The sequence below is a fragment of the Phaseolus vulgaris genome, chromosome 3 (genome assembly GCF_000499845.2).
Source record: "Phaseolus vulgaris cultivar G19833 chromosome 3, P. vulgaris v2.0, whole genome shotgun sequence".
Lineage (NCBI taxonomy): Eukaryota > Viridiplantae > Streptophyta > Magnoliopsida > Fabales > Fabaceae > Phaseolus > Phaseolus vulgaris.
In genome coordinates this window covers 42,367,784-42,395,413 of record NC_023757.2, presented here as the reverse complement: position 1 = coordinate 42,395,413, position 27,630 = coordinate 42,367,784, and the positions used below count along the sequence as shown (strand labels likewise).

Genomic DNA, 27,630 nt, shown 5'->3' with positions numbered 1-27,630 from the left:
AAATTGTTTTATTCAGTTTAGATTCACCACTTATTAAGATTAATCAAACAAATATATTAATATTTCTTAGTGTGTTGACTGAGATTAACAATAACAAACCTTGTAATTATTATTATTTAAGAGCAGGAAATCCAAATAAGATGATTTAATGATTCCTCATGTGATTTAATAGTTTCACCTAATATTTTAAGAAGTAGAAAAATCAAACTTTATTATTTAAAAAGAACAATTTTTGTTATTATATTAATTTGTGCATGATACTTGATAACTCAATACTTAATTCTAATTTTATTGTATAAACCAGATAGAATACCTTATTTAAAAAATGCTAGATAACCAACTGAATTACATAACATATTATTTTTAATAAATAAGATGAAATTAGAGATATATAGGCTATTGTTATAACAACAAAGGATAATATAAAATATTCATCATCAGATACAAGAGAGGAAATACAGGGGGCGTTAAAGGACGTTAAAGTAACCAGTATAATTAATTAAAGAAACGTGTTATAAATAATTTAATTAAATATAAATAATTTATATTAATTATATTTTTATTTTAAATTATTTGAATAAAATTTAATATTTATTTATTTAAAAATATTTAGTGTTATTTAAATATTTTGTGTAAGCATAACATTTTCATATTTTAAAAAGTCGACCGACCCAAGTCCCCAATCATGCAAAGCGGCGGGTAAAAAAAACACCGCAAATTATATATTTAAAATTTATGAAGAAAAAGGCAAAAGGAAAAAGAAGTAGAAGTAGTTAAAATAGATAAAGAAGAAAAACTAAATCTTATTTAAAAGATAAAAAATTAATTCAATAATTTAACCAATTACAAAGATAATGATAAAAAGGAACTCAAATTATTGTTATTAGGATAAAAGTTATTTATTTTTATTAATTTTTTTCATAATAGTTATTTTTACTTTTCGCACTCTTATTATTTTTCCCTCTATCCAAGTATAGGACCCACTGTGACGAAATAAAACAGAAAGAAAGAAAATACATAATAATTATTATATTTATTAAAAAAAAATAAGAGAAAGGAGTATGTGAATTATTATTATTATTATTATTATTGAAAGTGGGTCAGAGGGACACGTTATGAGCAGACAGTTCCATGTGGCCACATGGATTTGAGAAAGAGAAAGAGCAAGAAGAAGAAGAGCAAGATCATCAACAACAGCACCATCAAGCAACACACCAACACCAACTGAAACGTCTTAGACCCATAATTCTCTCCCTCTTTTCTTCTTTTTGTTAATTGTGTGGGAGGCACAGAAAAAGAAGAAGATGAAGGAAAGCAGTGATGGGTTTGTGAGAGCCGATCAGATTGATCTGAAGAGCATAGATGAACAGTTGGAGAGGCACCTCAACAAGGTGCTCACCATAGACAAAAAAAAGCGCTCTGATGAGGACGAAGATGCTGATCAGGTTCATGTTCACACCAGTGCCACTGCCTCTCCCAAATTCAGACCTGCCTCTACTAGGCTAAGCTTGAAGAAGCAGAAGCAGGAGTGGGAGATTGATCCTTCTAAACTCATCATCAAGAGTGTCATAGCTCGTGGCACTTTTGGGACTGTCCATCGTGGTATCTATGATACCCAAGATGTTGCTGGTTAGTTATTTCTTTCAACGGATCCATATTTACTTATCAGATTCAGATGCATAATTCACCTCTCACCAAACTTCAAGTGGGAGGAGTTTCTTTAAATATATCTCTTAAGCAGCGATCTTTCTACTAGTGGGTTAACTGTTTAATTTGCATGAATAAACATCCATGGATGCAGTTGTAAAAGCTCTTAATTTCTTCAGCAAAATTGTTACTTGAAGTAAATTACTCCAGTTAATATTTAATCCCTTACTCCACTGGATTTTCTGGAGAAGAGTTGACTTTTAGAATGATTTAGTGTAGAGTTAAATTTATGGGAATAATAGTAAAAGTTGGGATTGGGCTTTTACTGTCATAAAATTCAAGTGACCCCATTGTGGATTTGGTCTTGTTGTGTGGTAAATATAATAAATATGGTGTTTTTTTTTGTTTCAGTGGTTATTTATTCTTTGGGTAGAATTTCTGGTTTCCTTTTCCTGTGTTTACCTGATCAACAGTTATTGTGATTACTTAATGTTCAGTGAAATTGTTGGACTGGGGTGAAGAAGGACAAAGGACAGAAGCAGAAATTGCTTCCCTGAGGGCAGCGTTCACACAGGAAGTTGTTGTTTGGCATAAACTTGATCATCCCAATGTTACAAAGGTTGATTTCAATTTTTTGACATAAGTTTATTTTTATTTGTGTAATTGTCATTATAATATGTTGAGCTTGTTGTTTCATAGTTGTGTATGTTAATATTATCTTATTTTATTTTGGGTGGAGGGATCCATCCAAACAAAGAATTTCCTGTCATCTCAGGTCCTATGAATTTGTATTATCAGCTGAGGGTTCATCCCACTTTTCCACTTTTCTTCTATATCCTCCTTTCCCTTACATTCAACTAGAATTTGCTTGAAATTGTAGAAGGACTTTCTTTTGTGCAGTTGAGGGCTACTATTATTGTCCGTGTTGTTTGAAAAATACATGCACTTTGTTTTAAGAACACGAGGTATGCAGTTAGCCTACTGTATCTTTATTGGAAAAAATACTGAAATATGAGAAGTACAAGTATTTTATGGAGCGGAAATTATACGATTCGTATAAAATTTAAGTTTCTTCACGACATATGAGCTTAACTGTCCTAGATATGTTTTTCTTTCATATTGTTTCTCTGTCTATAATCTGATATTGCTGGTAGAGAATATTCAGAGATACACTGCCTGCATTAACTTTTGGTGGCATTATTTGCGGATACTAACCTTATTAACGAGATACAGTGCTCGAATTCCATAGTTTTTAGATAATCTTTAGTTCAATGCACTTTAATACATTTGGAGTTTATTTCTTTCATTTTTCAAAAAGCAGTTTTGTGGAGACCGCTGACTGTAACGTAGCCTATCCTTTATGAGTTGATTATAGAACACACAACTTAACTACAACCTTTCCAGCTGAAGTGTGGGGCTCTTAATTTATAACTTGTTAATCTGTTTTATACTCTGTTGATGAAAAAAATGAATACTAATATCTTTAAATAGAACGGAGTCGGTTTTGACATATGCTTATTCTATACATTAATCATAGAAAATTCAGTTTGTCATGAACTCGAACTTTTTTACAATGAATGGTGAAAACAACTATGAATAGACTTTTTTCCATTTGGTTCAGCATCCATGGTTCTGTTGAACAAAGATTTTAAATAAATAAACCAGCCTGCCAGCATTTTTTGAAATTTACTTGCAATGAAAGCTTTTAATCTTCAGACTTCTATTGTTTTTGGGCAACCTTTTCCTTGGAAAAGTTTATCTGTCTATTGTCACATTCTCCTCAAAATGAACATAAACCTTTTCTAACTCAAGAAAAGATACCCTGTATCTTCATTAGACTCAATTTCATTCACTTGGTATGTAGGTGTGGAGCACGAGCCTCTTCCTCCCCCCCTAGTGCCTGTTTTGGTTTCTCATCATGACATTTTCTCTTTCTTGTTCAATCTTTTGATATTTTCAGTTGATTTGTTTTTCTCTCTTTCCAAAGGGTATTATTTTCTACCCAATATTTTTAAACCATTTACATTTCCATGTTTAGTTTATAGGAGCAACAATGGGGTCTTCAGAATTGCAGATACAAACTGATAATGGTCTAATTGGCATGCCAAGCAATGTCTGTTGTGTTGTTGTGGAGTATCTCGCTGGAGGAAATCTGAAATCATTCCTAATAAAGAACAGGAGGAGGAAGCTAGCTTTTAAGATTGTCATTCAGCTGGCACTTGATCTTGCAAGAGGGTATCTATCTATTTATTTTCCCTGGTTTAGCAGGTTGGGAACTATAATTCTCGTAATTTTTGTGTGCAACTACTCAACTTGAATTCACTTGGTTTTACAGGCTGAGTTATCTTCACTCTCAGAAGATTGTCCATAGAGATGTTAAGACAGAGAACATGCTGTTGGATAAGACACGCACAGTTAAAATTGCTGATTTTGGGGTTGCACGTGTTGAGGCATCAAATCCTAACGATATGACTGGGGAGACTGGTACTCTTGGTTATATGGCTCCAGAGGTGAGTAGTCAATACCTGTACAATCCTTTACAAATTAGATATTGTTGTACTAGTGTGTGACACAGTGGAAGTCTTAGTGCAAAGGCATGCTGTGTACCAATAGATTTCAAGTGATGGGGAATTAGCATATCCTGTCCCAATATTTCATCTAAGTGAGGATAGGTGTTTCCAATTTTCATGTCAATCCTATAGTTATTCAATGAGGGTAAATGACGATTTTCATGTGGAGCATATAGTGTGAAACTGTGAATAAGAGAAGAAAAATATGAGATAAAAATATTTAATTGATCAAAGAGAAAAATCCTTGCAATTGAATATTTAATTTTATTTTCCCATCGGGGATGGTTTACAGGTTTTAAACGGCAACCCCTATAACAGGAAATGTGATGTGTACAGTTTCGGCATCTGTTTATGGGAAATATATTGTTGTGACATGCCATATCCTGACCTAAGTTTCTCAGAAATTACATCAGCTGTTGTTCGCCAGGTATATTTTCTTCTCTGTTTTGATTGATTTTCTAACTTGAGAAGTACCTGTTTATCACTGTGTTTAGTGTCTGTGAATCCATTATAATTATATTACTATGTTCTGTTGGAATTTTAGAATTTAAGACCAGAAATGCCAAGATGTTGCCCAAGTTCTCTGGCAAATGTAATGAAGAAATGCTGGGATGCCACTCCAGATAAGCGGCCAGAGATGGATGAGGTAGTTTCCATGCTGGAGGCCATTGACACAACCAAAGGTGGAGGGATGATCCCCCATGATCAGCAGCAGGGTTGTTTTTGCTTCCGCAAGCATAGAGGGCCTTGAAGGTTTATTCGTTAGTCTTGCAAACAATTTGGTTATAGTGATTTTTCACTATTTGAAGAATCAATTTGTATCTATAGTGAGAAAGCAGTATTTGGATACTAGATGAGACAAATACACAGTAAGGGGTACAGTACAGGTAGGACGAGCTGGTGACATGTCAATATGTTGGGTGTGTAAAACTGTACCTCTGATTTTCTTTTACCTTTTTCCCCACATTGGTTTGGGTTCTGTGGGTATGAGTATTACTTTCTGCTTGGCAATGTTGCCGGATTTGACTTGTAACTTGCAGGATCTTCATTATACTATTACATACTCGCAATCATAATTGATGATATTAAGTTGGATCCATTTGCTTTCAAAATAATACTTGCTTTTATTAAACCAGAAATAAAACCTTTTTGGTCACTTGAATACAAGTTCTTTTCAAAGAAAAAAACTCTTAATAGCTTAGAGAACCGTTGTACTCTTCCGTTTTCTTATAATTATCAGATAAAAGTATACAAAAAACTTGAGTTTTCGCACAAGCAAAATGAGTTTCTATGTAGACAAAATGAGTTTTTGCATGAACAAAAAGAAACTATTTTCTTCTACCATCATTGTTCGACCGTTGAAATACAATTTGCTCGCATTTTCTGGTTTAATAACTTTTTAAAAACTTCTTATCTCATCTCTTATAACCTCGTTTGTAATAGTTACAGCATAAGTAATAAGATTGCATATCCATACTTTGAGGTGGTCTTATTCTATTTTTTCTCTATGCCGAACCCACCTGAAGTGGCGAATACCGAACTTCTCTTTTGTGATTGGACTTTGATCGTCTTTTCCGTTATTGGTTCAAAAACACCATTACTACTCAATGCTATTTTTTTTCAAGACTTCATCTCAAATTCTAATATCTCTAGTAGTGTGTTTGCATGAGGTAGTTTAAGAGAGTAATTCATTTATTTGATGAATTTAAAATTTTTGAGAGTAAAATGAGTTGTTTGCATGAGAAAATTAAAAGGAAATTGATGCAGTTGCACGCACGAAACAATAAAAAGATCTGAAATTGTGAATTAGATTTGTTTTGTTTAGGAGACTTTCAATATTCAGACAAGATCAGAACAAATTTATTGAATTGATCATGAATGATATGATATTCTTTGACAATAATATTTTTGTTTTGTGGATTTTTTATATATTAATATAAATCTTAATTTTCTTTTTAACAGTTTGATGAAATTTAATATATTCTATTGAACAATTTGACATATTAATTTGAGTTACTATTACGAAAAAGATGTTATGAGCTATGAAATATCAGTGAAACTAGTAATTACAAATACATGATAATCAATCATTCATACAATCATAAACTAAAAATTAAGTCAAAGTGACAATAGTGAATCACTTGATTATTTTATTTTGTTTTCTTCACACATGAATATTTTTTTAAGCAAGCTGAGAACAAACATAATTAGTTGGTAACATTACAAATTATAATTTATATACATATTTATTTATTTATTTAGAGATGACTGAAGCGTTTGCTGACGAGAAAGAATTGATTGAATACAAACACATTGGAAATAATATCCAAATCATTTAACAAAAATATAGATAAAATTTGTTCGAAAACCATTTTTATTACCGGAAATAAATTATTAAATATTGCCCCCATTAATGTAATTAGTGTATTTATTATACTCTAATTTAATCTGCTTGCTTTTACTTATCATAATTAAATTGAAATTATATTAAAAAAATACAATAATATAAAAAAATATAGTAAATTAAAATGACTTGAATTGTTAACTTTAATACTGTGATAGATTAGATTTTTTTTCCTTTTCTCGATCCTATTTTGACTATTACCAAAATAGTGGGCAAGTGTTTCAAGTGCTATCAAAGAAAATTGTGAAAACACTACTGAAAACAAATTTGATGGGATTGTTGACGTGCTAATTTTATTAAATAGATTTGATGTCTGCTTAACCTTTATGCGAAAAGGAACCGTGCATGAAATGGTGTTAGGGTAGCCGTGATTTGGAGTATTTGAAATCAAAGGAATTTAGTGATCTTTAAAGAAAGGAAGGTAGGTGTGGATGCAGAAGAAATTTTTAATCTGACGTAGTTACAAACTTGGTCTGAGAAGAAAAATAACAAATTTTAGTTTTTCCTTCTTTGATTAGGTGCTTTATTCTTTAAATTGTTTATATTCCTTATGTTGATATAGGTCTGGGGATGAGGTTTTATGCTGTTCTCTGTTGTTAGTGTGGTGCTTTTTAAGGTTTTTAAAACTGTGTAATTGTTACAGGAAAATGCTGGAAATCAGGAAAGAGTGTAAGAGGCAATGGAGGGAGGGTCTGTTTTGCATCAAAGACTCTCTTCCCCGATGCTGTATATGTGGGTAAGATGTGCAGGGGAATTTTTCTATTGGCTGTGGTGAATATTAAGATCTTTGTATGCAGGAAGGAAGGTGCTCAAAGGTTCTGGTGCAGGTGAAAAGAAGAATGCAGCAGCAAAAGGGCAGAGGAGGAACCTGTTTTCTATCACTAACAGTGTGCTTTTTTGTAATAACAGGGCAGAAATACTTTGTGAAATTTAAAACTTGTTAGTGCTGGTTTGATCATTATGCAGATGTGATGCATAATCTGTTATCCATTGTCAGTGGGAGAGTTGCTAGAAGCCTTAGAATTTCTTGACCTTCATGTTTAGTTATATTAGTATGATATGCTTTGTTGTTTTTTAAGTTAGGAGGTTATGTTTATAAGCTTATGTTTGGAATGTGGTTGAGTCACATTGAATGCCAATTTCCTTTATGAGAAGGGTTTATATTAAACTTGCATTCAAAAGTGAGAATCACGCACCAAATAACTGAAGACCTTTATCAATTTGAAAGCTAATTAATAATACGGCTGATTCTACCTTTTTTCTTGTATCCTACATAATACTTCACATACATCATTAAGAACAAGTGTGTTTCAAAAAGAATGTTGAGAAGCATAACTAAGAATAGTGTTTGAAGTTTCAAACCAAAAATATCCCCATCAGCTCAAATGAGCGTATACATCATTAAAGCCAACAACAATCCTCTTCAAGACACCAATGCTGTAATTTTAAAACTACAACATAAATTAAACATGGGACTTTTTTTAAAAAACCATCGTCAAAAGCTTTGAAAAAAGTCTTGTAACTTTATGTTAAAACAAACTCTTATTCTTTAAGGAGAGGTGCAGCTTCATTTTGTCCCTTGACTTTGTATCTTGTCTCAGTCTCCAAGTAGAAATCATATGTTACTGCTGGTCTCATCTTCTTCATCCCAGTTGGTTGATTTATAGTACATAACATAGAGGATGAGCTGTGTCAACCCAGAAAGTGTTCCCAACCCATTGGGAATCTGGCATTTAAAAAACTTAGTCAATTAGTTATATATCATGAATATATAATATTACCTAAAATCATTCATTTGAAAAATAATAATTACCACAATGAACGGATCCCACTTAAGCAAGGCATAGGCTGTCCAGACAATTCCATTGGCGAAGTTGGTGAATGAAAGTAAGAAAGGCATATACTTCACGCTCTTCGTTCGAATTACTTGTCGCTGCTCTTTTTTATGGGGTTCAAATGAAAACAAAAATAAATAAAAAATAAACCTAACTATTATCATATATATATATATATACATAAATATATCCATGTTTAAATATTTAAGAAAATAAAAAAATTTGCAGAATTAGGATTACACGTACCATGACAGTCAAGGGAGAAAAATACATGAGGATGTTGAAGACTATGCATATAGGTCCAACAATCACCTTTCTTTCTTTGGGGGTGTGAACAAAGGTCATCACTAAAAACACCAGTAACGCAATGAAGATTATTTCAGCAAGGAAGATTAGCATGATCTTCCTCTGAAATTGTTAAAAAACATCAGTTAATTAGGGAGTTAAGAATATATAATTACATTAAGTTAAATTAAGAGGCCTTGCTATTTTTTTTTCTCACCCTCTTGTTCCAGGGTGAGTATACAAAGAAGACCGTAGTGTAGAAGATTTCAAGGAAGAACCCAAATGAATTGATTGAGATCACAAGAGTGTTATCTGGGGTTACGAAGGGCAATCCATAAAATGCCCACACTCCACAATTCAATATAGTTGCAATGTAAGGATCTGGCTTGAAATTTTGCACTGATTTTGACTTGAATATTGATATAAATGTAGGTCTGCAAATTACAATTCCAAATATATCACCAATTCTTATGGCTACAATGTTATCATTTAGAATGGAGAAAGAAAGAGAGATTACACGGGGGACATGAATAAACCAAAAGAGATCACATTTCCTGCAACAAATAATAACAGTCATTAATCAGTTACCTTATAAGCTGAATTGTTCATCTACATTACATGAAGTAATAGTCACAATGCCAATGTATCATTACCAAATTCTAAATGTCATATACACTGTCACATGTTCATACACCTCAAAAGAATTATTATCATAACATAACATGCCTCATTCATCAAAATACTAAATCTCTCTCAGCTGTTATCAACAAGTGAAATACAGACAATGGATTTAGAAAGTGTTAACTAGATTGCTCCTTGAATGTCCTTCTTTGTTTTTCGTAACTATATTAGATGAAACGACCACTTTAAAAGCATTCAGAAACTACCTTGTTCTTTCATGGCAAAATAAAATACAAACTAAAAAAACATGAAATGGTCTAAGATTTTTGTGGACAAACCAATTATTCCAACAGCAGTTCTTATTGTATTGGTGTTAACCATGGCTACAACATCCAAAGAATAAACTGATCACAGAAGATGGTGAAGAGCAAACTAGGAAAAAGTACAGTAAAATTTGATTGAAGGGAAGTTCTTTTAGCGTTTTTAGTTAAAACTGTGGCATATATATAAGTTATCCTAAGATTCAACCAATTATGGGTTGTGCTGACCCCAAGAAACTAGGTTTGATTTGCAGACTTGTCAACTTGCGTTTCAGCCACAAGCATGTACTCTTTATACGGAACTCTCTGTTCAACTAACTAACTGTCAGCATTTGCCACAAACATAAAAACAAGAGGTTTAGAATTTCTAAGGATAAATTTATTTTACATTTGTTTTTCTAAGCGGATGATAGGATTTGTACAGTAAAAAAAACAGGAACGACTTTCTTTTTACGGTATGTTATGGGATTAATTATAACCCTCTCATAGAATAAGCTCAAATATGTATAAGCTAAAGTTTTGGAAATTTAACTCTCATATTTACTAATATTAAAAATAAAATGTGAAACCAAGTCAAATGTCATAACATTAAATTCAACAATGTACAATATCCATTAAATATTTAATAATAAATGTAATGAATTAAAATAGATGGACCACCATGAACTAAATGATAAAATGTTACAGCCTAGTCATTTTCTATCTTCTAATACTTTACTAAAATTATAGGAAGAAGAGTATTTGGGATATTTTTGTCTCTTTCTTTTGGCTAAATGATAATTATAAGTGTGGAAATTTAAAAATTAGTCTTTGTAAGAAAAATCAAATCATTTTCTAGCAAGTCTTTTACTCTGGTTGCCACCTCATCACGGACCAAATTCAAGTGTTTTAAAAATATGTTTTTGCTTTATCAGATTAATAATATATATGAATGGTTTAAAACAAGTTTTTCTCTTTCTTGTGTCTCTTATTTTTCTTTCGTGATTTTTTTCTTTATTTTTTTCTCCCTAGTTTAGCGTCTTTTTTTTTTTTTATTCATGTTGTTAATACTTTTTTTATTTCTTTTTCTATTTTCCTTCTTCATATTTCTTTCTTTTTCAAATTTTAATAAAATGTGCTTTCATGAACTTCTAAATTTACGACATCATCTTCGTGTTTTGTTTTTCTTCTTCTTTCTTTTTTCTTCTTCATTGTCCCTTTTTCATCCCTCCGTATATAAAATACAAAATTTAACCAGGTATACACATTTACAAATTACAAAATCACCTCCCTCATATCCCATCTATAATCTGAGACTTTTACTTTATACTACCGTGGTTCAGTAACCCAACTAATACATTTTTGTTTAACAATCCACATTCCAACTGTGGCTTCATTGGTTTTTCATCACAGATCCAAACTCCTCTATAAGATACAGGTACTACCCTTGCTGTTGCAGAATCACCACCATGGTGAGGATTAGTTGTGGAGAAAGGCTCACACAGTGTCATAATAGTTGTGATAAGTTGTAAGGTGTTCTTTATTCAATCCTTATTGCTGATAAAAAAAAAAAAAAGCCCTTCCTCCCCAAATGTTTGAAGCCATCATAAAATAAAGTATGCTTGAAACATAAATGCCTCTATGGCTAATTTCAATAAACATGTTACATTTCCTTACATAAAACCATAGTTAACACAAATAATTTAACAAACAAGATCATTCAAATCTCCATCCAAACCAAGTATAATATAATTTTGTTAGTGTAATCATGTTAAGTATAATACAAGAAATTCATTAAATAACAATTAAATTTAGATAAAAAAAATAATTAGTTACTATAATAACTAAATTAAATACTATTTTAAAGACTAAAAAATTATTAGTATATAAAGTGGTTTATATTATTATTAAAAATTTATAAAATGGTTTCTAAATTGTTGTCAAAATTAGCTACCAAAGTTTTAGCTACTAATATTTTAGATTCTAAATTGATCTCAATTAGTTTTTTAGAGACTAATTTAGAATCTAAGATATTAGTAGATAAAACCTTGGTAACTAATGGTTAGATATCAATTTAAAAAATATTTTATAAATTATTATTAGTAATAGAAACTATTTTAGATACCAATAATTTTTTGAGTCTCTAAAATGGTCTCTCATTTAATCTGGTAGTAACTAATTATTTTAGTATCTAAAATTAATTGCAATTTTATGATTTTCTTGTAGTGATAATTGTTTCTCTCGTATCTCTTGATAAGGGCAAACACAATTAACTCTATAAATTTTAACCATCACCTAAAAGAAGAATTTCTAATAATATTTCTTTCTAAATCATATTATTAAAAGAAAAGTCATTAAATAACAACTAATTTAAAGACAAAAAATAATTAGTCGTTATATTAATTTAGAGCAACAATTTTACACAGGACACAATAACTTTATGTGATTATCATCTATTTTAAAATTGTTTGATTTAAAAGCACAAAATGGATGGACTAATACAAGTTTCATTGAATTGTTGAAGTTGTTTGATAACTTTCTACGACAAGTGCACCGCGTTTGTCAGAAGTAATAATTGTCCCTAAAAACAGATATTGATTCCATAAGGAACAGTGAATTATCAACTAGTGCAGAGCATCTAAGAAGACGACTATGGTAAATAGTCGTCCTTGTATATGGTAATTTTTTTAGTACATTCTGTTTAATGTTAATTCTCATCTAAATTAACATGTTTCAATTATAACCTAGCCAGACAAATACATAAATTCAGAGAATCAAATTATATATATTGATAAAGGTCTATTACAAACACTAATAACATATATCTTTACCTATATTCCTATCTATCTAAATCCTAAACCCTAAAAATTTAAAACACCACAAACCTTGTGTGTGAAGACAATGGTGGTGGTGAAGAGTGGCGACAACGACAACAACAACGACGACGATGAAGCAAATGAAGGCACAACGAAAACATAAAAAACAGTGTTGAAGGCAATGAAATAGTAGGAATGAGGACCTTCACAACAATGACAGAAAAAAAAACAAATAAGAGAAAAAAAAAAGCAATGGTGAAGAAGAAGTGAAGAACTCGAAAACAACTTACCCAATGTCACAAAAAAGACAATGACTTGAGGAAAACGAAGAAGAAGCAAAGCAAAGAAGAGGAAAACGAAGCGCCAAAACAAAAGAAATATGACAAAGCGTAACTGACGTGTTATGAGTTAGAATAAAAAAAGATTCTATAAGGGCAAATATGAGAAAAAATCGTTTTCTTACAAGAAAACGCTTTGTGTATGAAGGCCATAATGTAAAACCGTCCTCTTAGACAAAACTCTTTATTATAAGAAGGCGACTTTACCTTATAGTCGTCTTTAAAGAGTAATTTAATTTAAAAATATCACCACATATTGAAGGAATTTAATGTAATATCGAAAAAAAGTATTTTTTTCACTATGAGAATTCTTTCTCACTCATTTTTGTTGCCTCCTCCATGCAATCTTCTGGTCCAATTATTACCCCATATCTTACTTTTTAAAATAATGCATAAGTACTTAATTGACTAAGGTTGTAAAAAAATTATATTTACTTTGTATAAAAGAATTGTGTTGTTTTTATAGTCCTCCCCGAAGTGACGTGCGTTTTAGGAAAGGTAAATACTGAAACATCAAATTGATTTGCCCTTTTCATTTATTTGAACCTCGCAGCGCGCGTTCTTTGATTGTGAAATGATTCACAGCTTTGAATGTCTCCACAGAGAGACCAGAATCGGAAAAATTTTTAAAAAAATAATGAAGAAATCCAGAGTCAAAATTTCATCATCTAGTTTCACACCACTTCAATTCGTAACCAGAGATATACAAAAAAAATTCCAGTATTCATATGAGCTAGGCAAAAGGCTCACTTATTGAAATTAGCTCACGGGCGATAAAAAAGAGCATGGAGCTAATTTCACAAATGTAAAACCTGAGAAAAACCAATGTAACATGTTACAGTATTTAGTATTTACAGAAAAAAAAAAGGATTACGCGTATTGACAGAGGGGAGAAGGGGTTGGTTCCATTCTAGTTTGCAACTGATGAATCAATGGGAACAATAATCACCAAACGTGAAGCGATCGTTCCTGCGGAGGAGAGGAACCTTTGAGTCCAGAAGTTCTGGTCTCGTGGAAGTCCTGTATAACTTTAATCAGGAACCGCGCTTTCTTTGAGCCCTGACAACTCCCACCCGTCACAAGCGAATAAAGCGATGGCATCACCGAAGGGTCCTTCGCCAGAACCGCCACCACCTCCGCCCCAACATTGACGCAAAGTGACAACAAAATCGAAGCAGAGTGCTCTTTCCCCACGCGTGACGTCACAGAACGCAGCATTCCCCTAATCAACGCCAACGCCGAACCTTCAAATATCGCACGCGCCCCGTCAGCATTCTCAGCCAGCGATGCAAGAACCGCCAATGATTCAACCACAAGCTCCTCCTTATCCGAAGAAGCCAAAATGTGTAGTAGCGCAGGAACCGCACCTGCAGCGATCACCCTTTGGTGATTCCTAGGAAACAAGAGCAACCCGAAAATCGCAACCACAGCGTTCTTTCTCCCGCAGGTTGTTCCTTCCTTAACTAGCTCTACCAAAGCCGGAATCACCTCGGGGTTCTCACCTATTATTTTCCGGTGCTCTTTCACCGAAGAGAGATAAAACATGATGGCAGCAGCTACTTGACGAACTTCTAGGCTAACTCCGTTCTTCAACACGGAGAGAATTACGGTTAGGCCCCCACTGCTTATGATATTATTTTGTCCATTCGGATGCTTAGAGAGCTTCAATAGAGCTGAGATTGCATTCTCTTGAGTGGATTTATCCTTAGATGCAGAGGATAAAAGTTCTAATAGAGGAGGCACTGTTCCCACTTCAATCAAACAAGTTCTATTGAAAATGCTGGTTCTAGCAAGCACACGAATCTCGTAAGCGGCTTTTTGTTTCTCTTCTTGCGTTCCAAACACCAGCCTCTTTGTTAGGAACCACGCTAAAAATTGCATGGCGTGTGCTGCTGTCGGACTACCTGCGGTGATGTTGTGGTTACGGTTAGATGGACTGTTAAGTGAGATTCCATTGTCGATACAGAACTGTTGGATGAGTCTTTTGAGAGATGTGTTGGGAACTAATTCTATGTTCGTCAGCTTCTCCCCTGTTTTGGGACAGGTGGTGTTCCCAGCTTTTAGCCATTTCTTAATGGAGACTCGGTCGTAGGTTTGACCCGTTGAGACCGTCACTGGATCCGTCATCAACTCGAGGGAAATCGGGCAGCGGAAATCTTCTGGATTAACGGACGTCAGTAATGCTAACGTTAACGGAGTCATATCCGTGCTGCACCTCCCTTCGGATTGATTGGTGTCTTCCATAGTTTCGAAAATGACACCTCTGCAGTAACTCAAGAAGCCTACCAAGCTGCTGAGCAACGGAACCTCTCGCTCCTCACGATCGCGACACTCTAAGCTGATTTCTTCTTCTAGGAAATTAATATCTTTATTGCAATCGTTCCAGGTTCTAATTTGGAGGTAGTCCATGATTCCCTGCATGGAGCTGAGTTCAGGTTCGGTTCCCCTCGCGAACAGACGAAGAACAGCATGGAGAGTTTTACACGCACGCGCGTCGCCGGGGTCCACTTCGAACTTGGCTTTCCGCGCTTGCCTCGTTACTAACTCCGCCAATTCCCTCACTTCGGCGCACACGTCGAAGTCTTGAAGAGGCAAAACGTCGAGGGAGGTGGCGACGGCGCGAATGAGGCCGCGGAACTGGGATGCTACGTGTTGCGATTTGGCAAGCATTAAAAGGCGCGCACCTTGTTGTGTGCAATCTTGAATCAAGAAGTGGATCTTCTGCAAGGCGAAGTGGAGTTCTGCGAGGCAGAGGATGGTGGAGTGAGGGATTGATAAACCCCGGTCTCGAATTTCTTGAAGGAGAACTAAGAGTATGCCGATTTGGCGTATCGTTTCTCGAGCGTTGCGACGTTGTGTAGGGAATAACTGAGGTTGAAAATTGCATACGGACTGAGAAAGAGTTATGAGAGAGGCGAGAAGTGTGGGCGGAGATATGTCGTCGCATGGGTGAACCGCCGGGAATGATAGGATGCGGCGATCCCTTTGAGTCATTGGAGTGAATGAATGAATGAAAGAAGATAAGAGATGGAAGTTTGTGTTTGTCTGGACTTGGAATTCAATAGACACAGGTGTTGGTAGTTGGAAGCAAGCAAAAGCAATTATTATAGGAAGAGGAAGGTTGTGTTGTGCTCAGTGGAGAATCTTCTGGACACGTGGCACTGTATCTAAGAACGGTATTATGACTTCTCTGAGGACTGGGAGGAAAGATTCGTTTGATTAATAGGATTGGGACACGTGGAAGTTTAAGATTCCTGATTATTGTTTTTGTTTTTAACTTGAATGCAGTACTATTATTCTGTTGCCGTGCGTGGTTAGTTTGTTGGCAAAGTAGCAAATGGGTAAGTGGATTTAGATTTGGTTACAGTGAAGTTGAAGTGATGGGTGGTGGGTCCCATTGACCGCCCTAACCTTACCGACAGGTGGATAAACCATGCGCCGACGTTTGCTCCAGACAAATCTAAAGCTGCTGACTAGAATAATCAAAGTCGCGTAACAATTTAATTTCTTTTGCTGACGAGTTCAATCTTTCACTATGTAATTTCAAGCAACCTTCGTTTTTATTTTCCACTGAGTAAATAGTCTTCTTTTTTATATACAAAATATAAATATTTTTTTACTAAGCAGAATCTTATTTTATTATAAATTATTTTATTCGGACCCCTTTTAAAAAAAATGTTTAAATGCTTATAATTTACTTTAGCATACTACTTTAAAAGATAATTATAAAAGAACATTGTTATTACTTAAAAGAAATATAGTCTAATTGAAGTGTCAAGTTTATAATGATAATTAACATGAGTTTTTATAAAAAAATTATCGAAATGAAAAGTGAAAATAAAAATAAAACAAAAGAAGATATTATTTATTATATAAAATAATATAAATTACATAATTAAATTATACACTTACAAATAATTTAATTATTTTAATTTAAATTATTTTTTATTGATCAATCATGATATTAGTAAATTAGTAAGAGTTAATGGTCACACAAAGTATTCTTATTCATTTGCTAACTAGCTTAGCCCTAAATCCTTCTAATTTGTTATTTGAACTTTTTTTTCTAATGGATCTATTCTTCATTTCAAGGTTTTAAAGATATTTTCTTTATAATATCTCATAAACGAGTAACGTAATATCTCATATTTATTAAAAAATAGTAAAAATAATTATTCCATTGTTATTTTTAAGGAATCCTAGTTTATTGTAGCTTGGTAGGAATCACAATTTTGTTATTAAAATTTTGGAAGCTTGAGTTAATATTTAGTCCAAATTTGTAGTGTTAAAAATTTGTTTAATACTTATGATTTATTCCAAGAGAATATAAGGATAATTTTCCTATAAATATAACTCGGATAGTAATAATTACAAAATTTAATATTTAATAAAGAAAATAAAAAATGGACATACATGACCTGAATACTTTCTTCCCCAAATGGTAGTTTAAATTATTTGTATATATTTATAAGGTTAAATAGTTTTAAAATAAAGTAAAGAAAATAAATAATTGATAATGTTAAGAAGATCGGTTTTGTTGAAGTGTACGGCATGGTGGTGACACATGAATGAATGCATATGTCCTTATTAAGTGCATAATTAACTTCACATATCGATCTTTGAGGTTTTCCCGCACTGATCTTATTTGTGGTCACACATTCATGCAATGGCTTCTTCAATTACTCGCTAATCCAATTATGATATCTGACCAAACCATCCCAACACCCTTCACGTGGACCAATCACGCTGTGCCTAATATAACGCGTTTCCTTTCTATATCACAATTATTTAACAAACACAATAATAATACCATCGAAGGAAAAGTGTTAGCCATTGCAAATCTGAATTAAAATAAAAGAAATAACGTAAAAAGTCATTGTGGAGAAAATGACAATGCTTTCAACTAAAATTAATAAAATTTGTTCTGCTTTTTTTATGCATCTTCTGAGAACCAAATGAAAACGCTTTGATTGGACATGTGCTAGGTGGAAAGCTATCATTTGAAAGGTAATAATAACTAAATATGATGATAGTGGAGATGGAGGTTGAACAGGCAAAGTGGGTTGTCTTAATTTGTTAAATGAGTTACGTGGTTTATGTATGTGAATGGACAAATGTGTTAGTTATTTACAAATGTTTGTTTGTCCCTTCAAGGTATTTGTTGCTCTGCGAGAGCTGTGCTATTGGTGCTTGGATATTGGAAAATCACTTACCACTGTTCACCACTCTCGCTTTCATGTATTAGGCATAATCTACGCGTTCATAATAATTATAATGAGACGTAACTGCATCCTTTCATTCTTCTGTTGCCACCACCACACGAAATTGGATAATAATAATATAGAACAAACACCTACTACCATTTCACAATTACAAACTTACCCAAACTTTTCAATTTATACACTGTGGTTTAACTGGTTCAAGGGAATTCATGGATACTCGTTTTAATTTCAGACAAAACACTATCTCATTTGTTTTAGAAATGTTATGGCAATTTTCATTTAACTAAAATGTATTACCCGTTGTTATCACTCACCTACCACCATCTTGCCGTAATAGTTCAGGTCATGCTTTCTTTTGGTGTTAAAGCCGATAGACCCATTCAACGACTTTAAAATTATATAATAAGAAAGCGAAAAATGATGTATAAGAAAATGTGGCTTTATTTGTTACTTTTAAAATTAAATATTAAATTATTATAACACTTTAAAATGAATTTAAACATGCACCCCTAGAAGAAAAAAAATCTTTGGATATCTCTGTCAAGCATGTGTGTAGAACATTTTAAGATAATACTTACTGCTAAGATTTTGACATCTAAGTTACATTTGAATAGATATAATTATCTTACCTTATTATTAGATTTGTAAAGTTTGATGAAAATTGAATTGAAGGGTTTATATGGAATATTTGATGAGAATAATTGTGATTGGGATGTTGAAACGTAGATAGTTATTATTGTGGAAGGTCATTGATTGGTTTGATTTTGTTTTTGGTGGAAGTCAAACTTCAAAGCAGGAAGAAGGTAGGAAGGTGGCTTGTTGAACCACAAACGCAAAGCAATTGGCCTAATTATAACATCATGGAAGTGGCAGATATTTATTTGGATCAAAACAAAATATGTTTCTTCTATATCTAAAATTTCTAAGATAATAAATGTACCTGTTCAGACATTATTGGTATCTCTCAAATTTATAGATATTTTCTTTAAGATATTTTTTAATTATAACTATAGATAAAATCCATCTACATCACGGTACTAATACAATAATATCCATTCATCAAATCAAATTAAACCAAAAATCACTTTTAATTTAAATTTTATAAAAAAATATAATATAAAATATATTTAATAACATTTTTTTTTAAAAAGTTTTCATATTAGAAATTATTATGCTACTTGATATTTCAGTTAGGCTAACACTTCAAGTAACAACAATAATTTGCAATCACAGAAAAAAATATTATTAAAAAAATATAAAAATTTGGAGGAACTAAACCAAAACTCATATATATTAAAAAAAAAATAAATAAAGTATACCTATTAATAAATAATTTGATATTTTAGAAATTGTACAAAGAAACCAAATATATTTTACCGATAAAACGATGCCAAAAAAATAAAATATGGAAAAATCTGGCCTCTTACACTTATACTAAAATGATTGTTAAATGTAGTTAAGAAAAAGGCTATTAAATACTGTTTTGAAACGAAATAAAATGATATTAAAAAAATGTGAAATTAGATCAAAGGATATAATTACATAAAATATATCAATAATATTAGATATTTTTAAATAATTATTTTTTTTATTAAACTTCTTAACACCTCTATTTATTTTTTAAAATTTGTATATTTTTATTTATTTAGATAAGTAATTTTAGTTAAATGAATTAATAAATTCATTATTAATCAAAATTATTTCTATTTATTTTTGGAATTTTTTTATTTCTTAATTTAAACTACTATTTAAATTTTCATAAATATGTGTTTTTTTACAATTTTCACTTTGTATAATTTTTATATATTACTGGTAAGGTGCAAGAATATTTATTTTTATCATTTATATATATTTATGTTTAATATTAAAATTTGAATAAACAATGTTATTATACACATACTTATATTATTAATATAAATTTTTAAAACTAAAAAAAATTGTTTTATTAACTGCTAAAATAAAAAAAATAACCAAAGTAAATTAATAAAATAAAATATTAATAAAAATAAAATAGGAAATTCAGAATAAAAATGAGTCTAAAACAGCAACGTATTAATTTTTTCCCTCTCTCCAAATAATTTAGTCCACACCTAGCAACTAAGTAACTAAGTGACAACAAATAAAATAAATTTTAAAACTAAAAAATTATTTTGATAAATGTTGAAATTACAAAATAGACAAAATAAATTAATAAAATAAAATATTAATAAAGATAAAATTGGAACAAATATATATATGTTATATAAAAAACCGTTATAATGGATAATCCTATATAGATATAAATATATAAGTATAGATGATATAATGAAATATTACTTATTTCAATTTACAATGTTAATTTTTTTGAACTATATAAAAATTAAAAGATAACCTAGCAAATACTAAAATAGTGAAATAATTAATTATTTCTATAAAACCGAAACAATTAGTAATAGATAAAATAAATTAAAGATAATAAAAAATTATTAAAATAAAGGAGTAATAATATAAGAAAATTAAATAAACTACAAGTTACAAGTTAGTTAAATTAACTTGTAGCTTATAATAAGCTACTTTAAAGTATTTATCAAACATTTATTGGTCAAATTAATTTATAAGTTAGTAACTAACTTATTAATCTTATCAAACACACTCTAATTTAAATAAAATAAATTAAAATATAGAGTTAAAAGTTTAGTTAAGGTTAACGCTGGATGTAAAATAAAAAAAAATTCACAACTCATAGGTAATCAAATGCATATTTTTATAATATAATAATAATAATAATAATATTATTATTATTATTATTATTCTTTCATCAGGATCCATCATTATAAAAATTACGTAGTTATATATCTAACATTATTAATACAATGTAATATTATTCCACTATATAAGATAATTCATAGTTACACTTAAGATCTTATTTTCTAATTAAAAAAACACATATGTTATTTATTAAGAAGAAACAACTTGTAGTTTCTTTAAAATTAAGAAGTCCAACTTTGGATACCATTTTTTATTGAAATTTGTAGTTAACATCATTTAAAAACCTCCGATTAGACTTCTTTAACTTAGAGCTATGTTTTTACATGTTGATGAACCAAATTTTGGACTGTCCTTAATTTCTATCTCCTCATAATCAATGGCAATACAATTGTATCCATTATCTAAACTTAACTTCAAATTTCATCTTCTCAATTCACCAAATACAACATCTTTACTTACCACAATTTGCTTACTAATTGGATGAAACAACTTGTAGCCATTGTTTTATATATTTTAACAACACTAATAGTTTTTTTTTAATATATGGAGGCAAATACTTTGAATGTATATGGTGGAGTAACCTCATGTTCAATGTTCTCTTGATCATAAAACTTTTGAAACTCTCTTGCAATGTACTTACCTCCTACATCAACTTTTAAAAACTAAGATGTCATTGTTGTATTCCACCATCAACCGAAACCTCTAAAAAGTTGTCAACACTTTACTCTTTCTTTTGATTAGGTAAACACTTGATTTTTGAAAAATCGTCAATGAAAGAAATGAAATATATATTTTGTCCAAAGGACTCACTCTAAATCAGACCATAGCCATCTTAATATATTAGTTCCAACATCTTTGTTGTTTTCATTGTCACATGTGTTGAGAAAGAGTTTTTGGACTATTAAGACTCTAAGTCGTCTTTACAAACATCACTAGGTTGATTACAAGGAAAAAATCCTTTTACCATGCTTTTTTATTTCAAGGTATATAGATCTCTGAAGTTAAGATGTCCAAATTGATAATGTTAAAATCATTCCTCCTTACTAACTAACTATAAAACACTCATGATTCATGAGTACTTTGATATTGATTTTGAATGTTCAATTATTGATCAAAAGTGATTTAAATAACAATTAACATTATTTTCATATACTACAAGCATTTTATCTTCTAACGTCAATACATATCCTTTTGTAAGAAGTTATGAGACTAAGATATTTTTCAAAATAGACAATACATAAGTGATGAAAATTTGACTATCATTTTTTCTCCTAATTAATATCTCTCCAACCCCTTTTGTTATCAAAATTCGATCATCAATAAAGTTTATTTTTACTTCTTGATTTATTATTTTCAAACCAATCTTTCATTCTCATCACGTGTCAAACATTTTACATTAAGACACCAACAACCCTCTCCAACACTTCCTCTTTTAAGTGTTGGGAATCATTAAGAGAACTAGTTTTAAATCTTTATTTTTCTCTTCTTGAGACATTTGAGTTTCATTTGCTCTAGAATTAGGATACCAACAACAATGGCCTAATGACCAAGCTTATTACAACCGTAGTATTTAATACGTATAGTGCTGTTACATCCTTTCTTTTGTTGACATTCAATGCTTTTTCTAGTATCTTAAACCTAATTTCCTTCAACTATACCTAAATCATGCCTCAATCTATCTTTATTCTTCTTCTTTTTCTTCATTATGTTGTTTGTTGTTTGGGTTACATTGAATTGAAATGCTTGTTTAGTCTTTCTTTCTTCACTCCTTTCAATCCTCCTTTGTTCATATGACTTCAAACTTGACTCCTTGATCACACTACTATATGATCAAATTTCAGTGATAATGTACACAACACATTTTTTATAATTTACAATTCAACTAGTTTATCTCTCAAGTAAATTTTTTGAAATACAAGGTATCTTCCAATTATCATAGTTCTTCATCTTGGATGATTCGTGGGAATGGAACTTGATGTTGTTTATATTGAAGCAATAACTACTTTGAGAAAACTTCTAAGATAACTTCTTCAAGAATGGTTGTAGTAACTCTTCTTTTGAACCTCGATATGAATTGCTGGAACATAACACATAATATATACCATTTATTGAGAAGAAACATGGTATGTATACAGCAAGAGACAAAACAAAAAACAAAGAGAATAACCAACTCAAGATGTCCTGCTATGTTTATTCTCGAACACAAGAACCAAAAATACGACTATCTATATCCAAGCAGGATTCTTCAATGGTGTGACAACAGCTTTCACCTGGAGGTAGTTGTGAAGACTATAGATTCCTTTCTCCCTGCCAATACCACTCATCTTGTACCCACCAAAAGGAATTGCAGCATCAAAAACATCAAAGCAATTAATCCACACAGTTCCAGCTCTCAATGCCCGCATCAATCTGTTGGCCGTGTCCACGTTCTTGGTAAACACGCCTGCCGCTAGACCATAACGTGTTCTATTTGCCCGTTGAATTACTTCATCAATGTCCCTAGTATAAGTAAAATTTTATTAAAAAAATCCCATGATACTTCATTAAAATCAACATGTTTGGTTTTTGTTGTTAGGATTTACAAAAATGGTGTTGTCTCTTTATTCAGGTGGGCCACTTCCAACATGAACGATGACGATGAAATTAGTTCATTTAGAAGAATCCACCAATATTAGGATGATGTATCACCACATATTTGCGGAATTAATTTGATTAAAAAAATTTAGTATAGGAAAGTGAGCAATCAAATTTCACTCACTTGAATTTCAAGATGGACTGAACTGGACCAAATATTTCGTCTTGTGCTATCACCATGTCATCCTAATTATCAGCACTTGTTAGAAAAAGCTTCAGTATAGAATCTTGTCTTACTCCATTTATGCAAATTACTTGTGGCAAATAATCAATACCTGAACATTTGAGAAGACAGTTGGCTGGATAAAGAATCCTTTTGAGCCCAATCTATTCCCCCCACATTCAAGGGTAGCATTGCTTTCAATCCCAGACCTTATGTAACTAAGGACTTTCTCAAATTGTTCTCCGTCAATCTGGGAATTTTGCATGAACCGTGAAATAGTGTCAATTAGTTACACCAGATAGTATGATCAATGTATTGTTCCATTAAACATCAACTTTTTGCATGCCCTCATGATTCTAAGGAGGAAAAAAAAGTAAAAGAAAGAAAGAACGAGTCAAGTACAAGAAGACATTTGTCACTTCGAAAGAAAATTACCTGAGGACCTTGTTCAACACCTTTCTTGAATGGATCTCCAACAACACGTCTCAAAGCCCGTTTCTTTGATTTCTCCAAGAACTCATCATAGACACGCTCATGTACAAAAGTACGAGATCCAGCACAACAACATTGCCCCTACAATGAATCCAACATTAGGCATTAGCTTTCTTCTTCTTAAATTTTAGGTTAAAGGAAGCGATGGAATCTGGGAATAAACCTGATTAAAGAACAGAGCAAAGTGTGCAAGTTCAACAGCCTTGTCAACATCAGCATCCTCGAACACTATGAAAGGTGATTTCCCTCCAAGCTCCAATGTCACTGGCTTAAGATTGCTTCTTGCAGCCAATTCAAGTACAATTTTTCCAGTATCTGTCGAGCCAGTAAATGCTAGCTGCAAAAATATAATAGAATTCTTTTTTAACTTTATATGTTGATAAAAATGGTTTGCTTACCACTATGCTCAAGCTGAAGGATACAATCACACAGACGATAAACAAATGGATGCCACTGTTCTCACACTAACACTAGACAGCATGAACCAATTTTCCCAAATATGTACGATGAGTTTTAATTTAATGTCCATGATAGTCATTACTCTTCTGTCATGAGTAGCAGGCAACAACAAACATGAAATAGACTTGCATGGGATTCAGACCGTACTCAAATATAATACACCATGACAGACTGTACCCTTAACACCAGTGGCAGATCGTAATAGGGTGGGAGAGCCTCTTCCTCCAACCCCGTCGCAGATCCATCGTTTTCGACCTTCTTCCTCCAAAGCAGAGAAAGGGACCAATATTGTTGGTGATTAAGGTGGGTATAGTTGTTCCTTATCCTTTATTCACGTGTAGAAAAAGGAGGAGTCGGTTCAGATACCTTGCGACTTATGGAGAATAGATTCTAGTGACTTTGCATAGAGATTAGACACTAAAACTAAGCTTAATTTGAGTATATTATTTTGATTCTCGAAAATTATTGGTAAAGATCCACCACTCTTTCACACTAGCAATTCAGACTTTCAAGATTAGAACTAGAACAGAAACATGTTTAAAATCAAGACAGGTTCATTCTTGACTCATTGCAAAACTGCAAAGCAATAAGAGAGTCTAAGATGCTTGGTTCCCAAAATACCTTGTCCACGTCCATATGGCTTGCAAGAGCTGCACCAGCAGTTGGGCCATACCCAGAAACTACATTCAGAACACCTTTCGGAAGACCAGCCTGCCCAATGGGTGAAAATTATAAAATACAAATTATCTCGGGAAGCACAAATATAAATGAAATGGTCATCAGAACTAAGCGGCTATAGTACTTCATTGACAATTGACATATCATATCAAAACATTCTGTATTTCTTTATATCTTCTGCAACATTACTCCAAAACCTATTGAGATAATGAATACCTCATGAAAAATTATAGAGAAAAACATCCATGAAAACCTTTTGTGATTGTGACATGAATGAACATTGTACAAACTTCATATTTTAAGTACACGTTGACAAAGCAAACTGTGGTTACTAGTAGATTTTTAAGTTCATCGGCTATATCCAGTCAGGTAGAATTTATTAATAGTCCATGGATGAGGTTTCGTTCATGTAGGGGAAGGGGTGCCTTCCCCCAACTAGAGAACGTGATCTTTGCTTCATTGGTTTTCCAATTTTCTCGGTAGGTAAAAGCAGAATGAAGTGTCACTGGAGAAATGTTAAAGGGGAATAAGAAATTACAAGGTCAACTAACAAGTGTTCAGTTTATGACTTGATGACTAGATATTCGACTGTGTCCATGCATAGGAGACAGGAAAAACATAGGTTGAGTTAGGAGCTGACCTCATGAAATAGTTTTGCAACTAAGAGAGCTGTTAGTGGTGTTTGCTCTGCAGTCTTCAGGACAATGGTGTTACCACATGCCAGAGCTGGTCCAACTTTCCAAGCAAACATAATTAAAGGAAAGTTCCAAGGTATAATTTGTCCTGCTACACCAACTGGTTCATGCAATGTCTGAACATGATAATCTCCATCAGCTGGGACGGTCAACCCGTGAATTTTATCCGCCCAACCTGAACAATAATGATTGTTAGGATGAGGGAGTCAACAAGAAACTTCTTAAAACAAAAAACAACGATGGATTAACATAATAAACGCCCAGGCCTAACTCCTGTTACAGTTCTTACCAGCATAATAGTGAAATAATCGCACAAACAATGGAAGTTCTGACTTGGCAGCCTGTTCAAAAGGCTTTCCATTGTTCCATGTCTCCAGAGCAGCAAGCTCATCGCTGTGTTTCTCAACCAAATCAGCAAAGCGAAGCAATATTCGACTTCTTTCCTGAAGGAGTTATCCATAAATCATTATCAAACATTAATTGAAGGTTGAACAAGAGAGGATGATACTCAGGAAATGCCTACATATGCAGTCATTTTAGGCCAAGGCCCTTCATCAAAGGCCTTGCGAGCTGCTGATACTGCGCGGTTGATGTCTTCAACATCCCCTTCAGCAACATTAGCAATCACTTCTCCCGAGCGCGGGTCATAAGCTGGAAATGTTTTCCCTGAGACGACAACAAATTGAAGATAAGGTCCATCACATGATTTTGCAACTGGGATAAGCTAACTTCTTTTCACATGAATCGAGACCCAATATTCATTCTTAAAGACAACCTAACCGTGATTTTGGTAAACACGTTATAGTAGTACGTGTTCAAATTTCAGTTGGAAGAGTTCAGAAGTATTTTTAAGTTCCGAGCAACAAATTCTTCTGTCTTCATTTTGTGCATTGAAATTTGCAAAAATACTTTCTCAACTTTCTTTTAAACGTAACCTTATTTATAGGGTGCTCAAACAAGAATCCGAGCATGCTATGCCAAGATTTTTTCAAGCTAGACACACCTGATGCAGCATCCACAAATTGTCCATTTATCAGGTGCTGTGTATAACGTATTGGAACTTGTGGAGTGATTAGGTCCTCAACTGCTGCAGCCGTGCTAAATCTGTTAATGTTTCTTCCTGCTGTAAACAAAAAAAATATGTGGAAGTTTCATGAAACGAATTGAATAATGCATTCTGATAATCCAGTTTTGAATCACTACATTTAATATTGATATTAGCTACACTCCATACACCATTATAAACTATATATATAGACAGTGGGAGAAATGGAGAGTCCCTGAACTTAAATTATATAATTCTATACAATAAATTTGTTGTTCAAAAGCAAAAGTGAATTTTCATATCCTTTGGAATCTGGGAAACTCATGGCATATTCATAAAGGAGTAGGAAACCAATTAAGTATTAACATAACAAAAAGATGAGGGTGAAACTGAGCTGGTCACCTAATGAGTGAAGCAGAGAAGCAGCTCCAGAAGAAGAAAAAGATAGAGAGCGAGAGAGTAGCGAGGAAAGTCTTCGAGCAGCCATCATCAAAGATTGTTTTCTTGCTTCTTCGTCTTATCCTCCACCTTCTTCTTCTTCTTATGAATCATAAAACAGACTTTTTTCATAGATAAGAATGGTTTCACCATGCATCCATGCTTTGCCATCATAACCGCTATCTTAAAGTGTGACGTGGTGAATGCTCAACTTACGGGTTTGAATAGGAGATCAATGTGT

The 27,630-nt window shown here is 32.4% G+C and overlaps 4 protein-coding genes across 5 annotated transcripts; 1 reads left to right on the top strand and 3 right to left on the bottom strand.

Moving 5' to 3' along the window:
- The first annotated feature begins 1,061 nt into the window (after positions 1 to 1,061).
- On the top strand, positions 1,062 to 5,316 carry LOC137807855 (serine/threonine-protein kinase 52-like). The gene is made up of 6 exons (XM_068608684.1): positions 1,062 to 1,629; positions 2,145 to 2,266; positions 3,686 to 3,882; positions 3,983 to 4,157; positions 4,510 to 4,644; positions 4,762 to 5,316. Exons 1-6 carry the CDS (start codon positions 1,305 to 1,307, stop codon positions 4,966 to 4,968), a joined length of 1,161 nt encoding a protein of 386 aa, XP_068464785.1. The 5' UTR covers positions 1,062 to 1,304; the 3' UTR covers positions 4,969 to 5,316.
- A 2,641-nt stretch (positions 5,317 to 7,957) lies between these two features.
- Positions 7,958 to 9,814, bottom strand: LOC137807856 (bidirectional sugar transporter SWEET5). The gene is made up of 6 exons (XM_068608685.1): positions 9,701 to 9,814; positions 9,259 to 9,295; positions 8,959 to 9,175; positions 8,703 to 8,864; positions 8,435 to 8,554; positions 7,958 to 8,347 (listed from the first exon to the last, which is right to left on the bottom strand). Exons 1-6 carry the CDS (start codon positions 9,741 to 9,743, stop codon positions 8,237 to 8,239), a joined length of 690 nt encoding a protein of 229 aa, XP_068464786.1. The 5' UTR covers positions 9,744 to 9,814; the 3' UTR covers positions 7,958 to 8,236.
- A 3,660-nt stretch (positions 9,815 to 13,474) lies between these two features.
- Positions 13,475 to 16,126, bottom strand: LOC137807853 (U-box domain-containing protein 19-like). The gene has a single exon (XM_068608681.1). It carries the CDS (start codon positions 15,807 to 15,809, stop codon positions 13,761 to 13,763), a length of 2,049 nt encoding a protein of 682 aa, XP_068464782.1. The 5' UTR covers positions 15,810 to 16,126; the 3' UTR covers positions 13,475 to 13,760.
- A 6,744-nt stretch (positions 16,127 to 22,870) lies between these two features.
- LOC137807854 (aldehyde dehydrogenase family 2 member B4, mitochondrial-like) lies at positions 22,871 to 27,630 on the bottom strand. 2 transcript variants are annotated; one of them, XM_068608682.1, is made up of 11 exons: positions 27,354 to 27,630; positions 26,910 to 27,029; positions 26,430 to 26,572; positions 26,196 to 26,349; positions 25,852 to 26,081; positions 25,155 to 25,244; positions 24,238 to 24,411; positions 24,018 to 24,155; positions 23,695 to 23,832; positions 23,544 to 23,605; positions 22,871 to 23,284 (listed from the first exon to the last, which is right to left on the bottom strand). In XM_068608682.1, exons 1-11 carry the CDS (start codon positions 27,439 to 27,441, stop codon positions 23,011 to 23,013), a joined length of 1,611 nt encoding a protein of 536 aa, XP_068464783.1. In that variant the 5' UTR covers positions 27,442 to 27,630; the 3' UTR covers positions 22,871 to 23,010. The 2 variants fall into 2 exon arrangements, with proteins under 2 accessions (XP_068464783.1, XP_068464784.1); XM_068608683.1 differs by having other exon boundaries at positions 26,910 to 27,026; positions 27,354 to 27,587.